This window comes from Folsomia candida, unplaced genomic scaffold, assembly GCF_002217175.1.
Source record: "Folsomia candida strain VU population unplaced genomic scaffold, ASM221717v1 Fcan01_Sc060, whole genome shotgun sequence".
Lineage (NCBI taxonomy): Eukaryota > Metazoa > Arthropoda > Collembola > Entomobryomorpha > Isotomidae > Folsomia > Folsomia candida.
This window is the reverse complement of record NW_019091252.1, coordinates 221921-230211: the sequence shown is the minus strand read 5'-3', so window position 1 is coordinate 230211 and position 8291 is coordinate 221921. Positions and strand designations below refer to the sequence as shown.

The 8291-nt window shown below is 38.2% G+C and overlaps 1 protein-coding gene across 1 annotated transcript; it reads left to right on the top strand.

Annotated features, from left to right (window-relative positions):
- Nucleotides 1-312: 312 nt before the first annotated feature.
- LOC110862523 (homeobox protein Hox-A1a-like) lies at nucleotides 313-6158 on the top strand. The gene is made up of 6 exons (XM_035845653.1): nucleotides 313-2672; nucleotides 2759-2793; nucleotides 2912-2958; nucleotides 5183-5379; nucleotides 5584-5632; nucleotides 5709-6158. Exons 1-6 carry the CDS (start codon nucleotides 1551-1553, stop codon nucleotides 5792-5794), a joined length of 1536 nt encoding a protein of 511 aa, XP_035701546.1. The 5' UTR covers nucleotides 313-1550; the 3' UTR covers nucleotides 5795-6158.
- Nucleotides 6159-8291: the final 2133 nt, after the last annotated feature.

Sequence of the window (8291 nt, the reverse complement as noted above, 5' to 3'; positions counted from 1 at the left end):
GAAATCGTAACCCCCATCTAAACCTGCGACTAACTGAGCATGCACTTTATTCATCCAGCGTCCAGTTTCGTGTTGGAGTTGGTTTGGGCTTAAAACCACGGTCATGACACAAAGTAGTGGTGGAGTATTGTACATATGTAAAAGCTAGGTAAAGTTTTTACTAGAGAAGGCTTCCCTACAGCAAATGAAGAGATGTGACAGCCCTCAACTAAAGCAAGCAGCTATTGTACTTACTCTGGCTTAAAAAGTTGCACATACCGACGTACATATACTAATATAGATAGAGCCCGTTTTCATAACATCATGGCTTTACATACTCCACTCCTGTCAATTTCATATCATCCATCGGCGTGGCGAATCTTACTGACATTTTACCAACACCAACCAGTCTGAACCCCTTTCCTACGTACGTACGTAGCACATAGTAAATGCAAAGGGACACATATCCGTCCATACCCACGAAGCAATATAGAGCGAGCAGAGAGTTAAAGGAAGACGACTTACTCAAAGAAGCTTTCTTTGCTTTGTTTGGATTTTGGAGAGGATTGGCTTTGGGTGGATATTTAGACGTATTTAGACGTCAAACATCAAATCGCTGGTGGTCAGAGGACAGGCAGGCAGGGCAGGACACGGACACCAACCACCATCCCCACAATCTCGCTCTCTCCCTTCTTCTCTGAGGTGACCATATCATATGATACGACGACACGCAAGAAGGTTTGTATATCACCTGCTGCTGCCTACCTATCGCCCAATATTGGTTGGTCACATTGGGTGAATCTTCTTCTTCTCCCCGTATTGGGAAGAAAGTCACTCAAGAAAAGTTAAGAACCCTTCAAAAAGATCACATCTTACTCAGACCCACTTCAGTTCGAGTTTGCACTTACGACGACTCCTGCTCCTCAGAGCGAGAGGAAAGGTGACAAGTTGAGACGACTCTCAATTTACATAAGTACACAGACACAAATTCTCAGTTTTTTACCTGATCTCATTTTTTTCAACAAGATACAAAAAAAGAATTGCAAGTGCAAAAAGAAAAACAAAGAAAAATTAGCAAAGTGACAAATGTTGAACAGATTCATTAAGAAGAATTTCCCTTTGTGCGAGTGAGTAAGTGATATACGCTTTGAATGCGAGTGAAGATAGATTGACATGACACCTCACTTTATCACTATTATTCCATCCACTACCACCACCACGATCATCGACATAGGAAACTGCAGCCACCGTAAAAGACCATGTGCATGAAAAAGTAAGCGATTTATAAAATAAATTAACTCACCAGCAACATCCATAACCCAACCGCGTGTATCGTATCCAAATAAGAACTCCATTGTTGGGAAAAAAGGGCCAACAACAAATCCAACCCAACTGTCAATCATCCCGCATTGTTGGGAGGACGACCGGCTTTTCTCCTTTTAAAACCCACTCGTTGCACACACACATGAGCATTTTTTATCAAACTTGAATACGGTCAACGGAAGAAGAAGTCGTCGTAGGTTATCACCCTGCCCCAAGTCCTCCTCCTCCTCCGTGACAAGTACTGTATTATGCACATAGACTATTTAAAAAGGGTGGAAAAGATGCTGGCTCTCCCTGTAGAACGGTTAGTTGGCAATTCTTCTTCTTCTTGTAACAACAGTCTCTCTACGACGACGGCGTCCTCCTCGAGACGAATGTCACTTTCCCCCGACTCGTCCAACTCGCAAGGCTCAATCTCCAGCACTGTGAGTGAGACGGGTGGTGAAAGTGGAAAATGCTACTGTCCCAAAATAATCTCACCACCTCCCGCAGAATCCTCACGTCACATGAATAAAAATAAAAATAATAATAATGAAGACGATCAAGTCCGCATAAAGGTCGAGTCCCCTGAAGACGACTTGGGTCGACCCTGTCACAATAATAGGTTTCCAATTAACAATAGGAAATCCGGGGAGGATAAGGATGTAAATCACTCGCATAATCATAGCCGTACTGCATTCATGCCAATAAGGCCATCTGCTCAGAACAGTGATAATAATGGTCATCAGAGTCACAAAAGGAGTAAGGACCACCGGCACGATGAATTAACCGATGATGACGACGATAATGACAATAGCGATGATGATGAAGGGGGGGACATTGATGTTGATGGGGATGACGACAACAAATCGAATCATAATAAAATCAGCCCTGCCACCACCACCACCACGACCACGAATACGGCAACGATGTGTGGTGGCTCATCGTTCTCATCATCAGGAACCAATTCCTCACCCTGTTTCAACTTCAGACCCTTCGCAGTCTCAAACTTTGGGCTTAATCTGTCCAGCAATGTGAAGAATGGAAAAAGTGAGACGGCAGCAGCATCGCTTAAATTCTCGATTGAAGACATACTTCGACCCGACTTTGGTCTCACCAAGTTTCAACTCTTGGCCCAACATCATCACCAGCAGCAGCAGCAAATAAAAAGGGCGAGGATTGGACCCCTGCTGCCAAGTCCGGGGAGCAGTGGGGGTGGTGGAAGCAGCGTCAGTGGGCGAGTGGCGAAGGGGGGCTCGTCCTCCGTGTCGTCGACGGAAGGACATCGCCCCTACAAACCTGGTCCGGGAAGTGTCATTTATCACTCTGAGGACTCGAATGGGTCCTGCAGCAGCAGTCGGAGAGAACCCGAAGTTGTGGACGATACAAAGGTGAGTTTAATTTTCTTGGATTTGTTTCTTCAGAAATTTGTAAATCATAAATAGTAAAGTTAACTAATTAATGATTAATTTTCTAGGTCAACCCACCCGTTCCTGAAGGTCCATTATTGTGGTAAGTTAAAAAATTGGGAAATATTTGCAATAATTAGTAAAATAATTAGTAAAATTAGTGCCTTTTTGAAGATTAAATTCTGGAAATATTTTTTTAATGCATGCAATTTTTTCCACAGGCCGGCCTGGGTCTACTGCACGAGATACTCTGATAGACCTTCTTCAGGTGAGAGAGATTTATGATTGTGCATTTTATTAGTTCGGGAAAAGATTCTCACGTTGAAACTTTACGATGGGTAGGTAAATAGTAGGCTCATAAGAAGGTAGGATCGGGTCACAATAGGTGCATATACCCGGCCACACTTGACTCGCATAATACTTATCACCTTGTTTTGTCAATACTAAGCCCATTTATCATTCGCGTCATCATTCATTGGTAGCGTTGTCCATAACGTACCGATTTGTGGTGGTAGTTGTTGTTTTTATAACAATAATAAAATCCATTGCATTAAAAAATCCCTTCGTTACAGGGATGTAATAATAATAGTATTGCATTCCATAAATATGTATGCACATTAGTGATGCCAGTCAAAGCTTTCTGTCACAGCTTGGTAATATATTTTCCTATGTAAATTGCAAGTTGAAATTTTACACGTAGATGATTTTATTTGCACGAAAATATTTGTAATCTGGACGAAATAGATTCCTCACAGTCCAAAATATGTATGCATTAAGTCATAAATTCTAAAGTAGTGGTGACTCTGTAAAAAAATATTCTACGACAGGGATCGAATTTTGGAATATGTGCATACGTATTCAAATTTAGTAATAGGTTCCCCATATGCCTGACCTCATCACGACCTGCAAATGTCACTTTAGACACTTTTAATTGACATTTGACTCTTGCTACAAAAATCTACACGACTGACTCCGCTCAACCTTGCCTATCACCAGTCTCAAACAAAATACCTCACTCTTAATTAAACTGGCAGAACGGCTACGGTCAATCATCCACCCATGTCCAATTCACAGCATTATTGCAACAACCTGCATGCACACATCAAGCTAGTAAACACATAAATAATTCAATTTTACAAGTACGGATATTTAAATTGGTTGGAAAAACCTAATCAAATTTTATCGAGGAGTCATTTGCAGTAGGATTTTATAATACTTTATTTATTCACGAGATCCATTTCATTTTAATTTTAACCCTTAACGAAATAATAATACAAACCTGTCTTTCTTGACTTGTTGAGCATTTTCCTGAATGATTGAGTGGAGTGGATGATTGACTCAAGTGTCCACCACTTACTCCTCTTTCTTCGTGGGCAATTCAACCCTAATCGATTTTTGATTGTGTTATAAATTAAATTGTAAATAAGGCAATAAAACCTTATCTGCATCGCCATTCACCTCGCCAACACTTTCAACCTCTTGATACGATGGTGTGAAGCAGTTAAGTGTAAGGTACACGAGGAGTGCGCAGTGATGAGATTTATATTAAATGAGGTAATTGATCTCGACTGATGGCACCAGTGATGGCACTACTCTTCATAAGTGCATATTGGTAGATTGTAATATAAAATCAAGAATTCTTTTAACTCATGTGGAAAAAAGGATCGTAAAAGTTTTATTACACAGATTACGCTCAAGTAAGTACAGTGCTACTAAATGTATGGAGAGATTGTGCTTCATTTAGTGATCAGCTCTCCTCGTGGGTGAGAACTGTATGAGATAATCGCATGTGTCGAGATTTTAATCAAGTCACATATGTCAAAAATAAGTGATCTTAAGTTGTCAAATTATTCAGAAAGGAGTAATCAAGTCATAGATCTTAATGCAAACTCAATTTTCCTACCGACTTAAATCCGAATATTTGAATTAAATAGGGATTCATGCTCCATTTTGCTTGCTTATCTCGACATGACAGAGAGTCACCCTCTTGCTTGTCCCACGTGGATTATTATGGATTATGGGATAATCCGTTAAGAGAGTTTTGACACCGAGCTTGGTGCTTGGGAGAAGAAGCGCATGCACTTTTGTCATGTTACATACTCACTCAGATTTAAGTGGGTGATTAAGGATTTGAGGATGATCACCAGGGTGGGTTTCATTTTTCTAACGTGTTAAATCAACTCGTCTCATCTCGACAAGTGTAATCCACAATTGTGTAACTTGTTGTTGGACATATTAGCAAAGTGGGTGGATGGCTGTGTGTGAATGGATGAACGGATGGATGAAGGATTGAGGGAGTGGGTGGGTTTGACAGAGATGATATTTTCTCATGAAACTACTTAACGCGTCGTTATTTATATTGGAGTGGGTGTCTCACTCAAATAGGAATTAGCTTAAGAATCATTTCAGTCCTTTGTGGAATGGATAATTTAAAGAGATCCATTTTCTCGGCAATTGAAAATAAGAAAAAAAATTATATTTTTTATTGACAGGTCCCAGATCTCGCCGCATACGGAAATCTCCACGTGAAATCCCGGAAGAAAAGCGGCCGAGGACAGCTTTCACTGGAGAACAGTTGTCCAAATTGAAGAAAGAATTTGACGAAAATCGCTACCTTACGGAAAAAAGGAGGCAAGATCTCGCTCGCGACTTGAAGCTGCATGAAAACCAGATCAAAATTTGGTTTCAGGTGAGAATAAATGTTTAATTATTGCTAATTTAAGTTAATTATTCCGACAACTATCTTTTAAGCCACTCCTATTCTTTGTATCATTATTTAATTATTGTTGAGCTAATTATTCTAAAAACTATTTTCATATCTTCCAAACCTAAGCTCGTTTCATCTCACTTTTTTTAGTACCATTGCTATAATTTTGTTTTTAAATTTTTCCAGAATAAGCGTGCAAAGCTGAAAAAGTCCACAGGTACCAAGAATGGTTTAGGTTAGTTTTACTATCTTTTTATACCATAAATACTTACATAGAGAGCAAGGGTTACATATCGAAATATATTTTTTAGCCATGCAACTAATGGCCCAAGGACTGTACAACCACTCCACCGTTCCTGTTGACGAAGATGACGAAATGATGATGGAAATGATGTAATTTATTATGTACATACAGCCGTAGTAGTAAAAAAAGAGTAGTAGTGTCCCTACCCTAAAATAGCCCTCGTCTCGAGTAGTACAGAAGACAGTATAAAACGCAGCCAACCTCCTCTCAGTCATACTAAATACATATTTATAATCATTATTGTTCACTCGTGTGCAAATTTATTTTTTACTTTTCAACATTTTACTTATTCGTCGATAAGAAGAAGGTCGTCTCGTGATGAAGAAGAAGAATAAGCTCTCAGAAATCAATCAATAATGCCAAAAATCGAGTACCGTTGTTGTCCGTTTGTGTTGCATGCTACAAATAAATGTTTAAATACTTATGAAAAAATACAGAAATAGTTTGGATAAGATCACTCTCACCCAGTCACTCGCTCACTCACAACTCACCCATAAATAAATAAATGAATTGCATTAAATTCAATTAAAATAAATTAAATTAAGGCATCATCAATCACTACACGAAACCAGCACCTACCAACTGTTGCCCTTTTTGTTTAAGCACCCCTTAAATAACACGACAAGTGACAAAATCAGAAAACAACGACACCAAAAACTAACCCCGATATCATCTCACTCTTTCAGATTTCAATCAATCTGAGGGAATTTTGATTAAAATAAATATTTTTCCTTCGGGACATCATTTTGCTGCTGCTTCGAGTCGTATTATTTGTGTAGTGGGACAGAGGGAAAAATTCATTAATGAAGCAATTTACTGGGATCAAATTCCATCCGGTGGAAAGAACATTGGTTGCAAGTTAGTTGTTAACATTCCTGATGCTGGATTGGATTTGATATGAAATGAAGAGGGGCATAACGTAACGTGGTTGGGGTCAGAGGCTGGAGGGACATTTGCTACTTTATTAATGAGGAGACAGATTTCACACAGACGAGTCAAATAAATGAGACATTTATTCATTGAGGGGACACGTAAATACGTAAACTTGGTCTCATTCCTGTTTCGTTGCAGTTTCTCATTTTTCATGAGTTTATTTAATTCACTTCTGGATTCACGGGTTGACAATTTATTAGAAAGCTTATATAATTCCAAGGTTTGATTAAATTTCAGTTTGGATTGACACCTAGTTAATAACGTGGTTCTAAATTAGACTAAAGTAAACCGACGCTGAATAATGAGTGATGCTTTGTGCATTTTGTTTGACGCAGTTTTACTTCATGAATGCGTTTAAGACTAATGTGTAATAAGCAATAATAACGAATAAATAGTTAACTTTATTCCCATATTGCCCCGACTGTGTGTAACTGTACATTACATAAATAGTAACTATATCAAGTTTTGTAAGTTACAATGATCATATAAAAAAACTACGACAAAGTATAATCACAGCAATAATCTAATATACATAATTATATCGGATCCAAAATATTCCAAACCATAAATACACACACTCTTAAAAATAGTCTTACCCTTCACCCTTTTGAAAAGTAAATGCACTCTCAATTCTAAATTAATTTGGATTACACGGAAGTTTTAGCGGAAAACGGGAAAACTTTTTATTTTGTCGATATTTCGAATTCTATCTGCTATTCATTTATCAAAATATGCGTAGAAAAAAGCGAAAAATTGTCGCAAAACTAAATCTAACGGTAACAGAGTGAAATTCACTCTGGATTTAGTATACTTTATTTAATATAGAATTACGAATGCATTTACTTACCAAAAGGCAAACATTATTTTTAAGAGTGCATGCAACCCAACTTTAAAAAATATGGATTTTATGCATAGAGAAAGTTGCAAAGATATAACCAAAACAAATTAATAAAGAGTTAAATGATGTAATACTTATTTCGCTGTCTAGGTTTATTCCGGAACAAAGGTTTCATGTGACTGTTGAATTTGAGAATTGTTCTCGTTTTTTTGAAGATTTCTTTGAACTCATATTTATTTTGTGTGTATAGCAAATGGGCCAAAACCACAAGGGAATCCATTAAAATCGGCAAAAACAAAGACGATTTTTGGTCCAACTCTGTAGCTTGCACAATCAAATCACGTCACATCGGCGGTCCGGCGAACAGAGAGCTGTTTTCTGATTGCTTGACCATCATCGATTACATAGTTTGTTGTCGGTCACTTATTAAAAAAGGCATAAAAATCCTAATCCTTTCTATCATTCCTTCACCACCGAGAGTTAACGAGACGAGGATTTTTTAACTATTTGTGAGAAATTCCGGCTCAATTATTGGATTTCCGTCCAAGCTAACAAGGTAAACATCTAACATTCACCAATCCAATCCAATTCACTCGGTGTGCATACGTAAAATGTTGTGGTGAATACGTTTAGCAGTGAGTGAGTAAGCATCATCCAATCGAAATCAGCGTCATGTGAGACTCTTTTTTCATCGATACATGCATATTTTGTGGGTTGCTTTAACAGACCACCGCCACTACCTTGTTAACTTTTTTTATTAACTTGTGAGAAAAACTGAACAATGATGCCTTCGCATCTTAACAATTTTGAAATAAAATT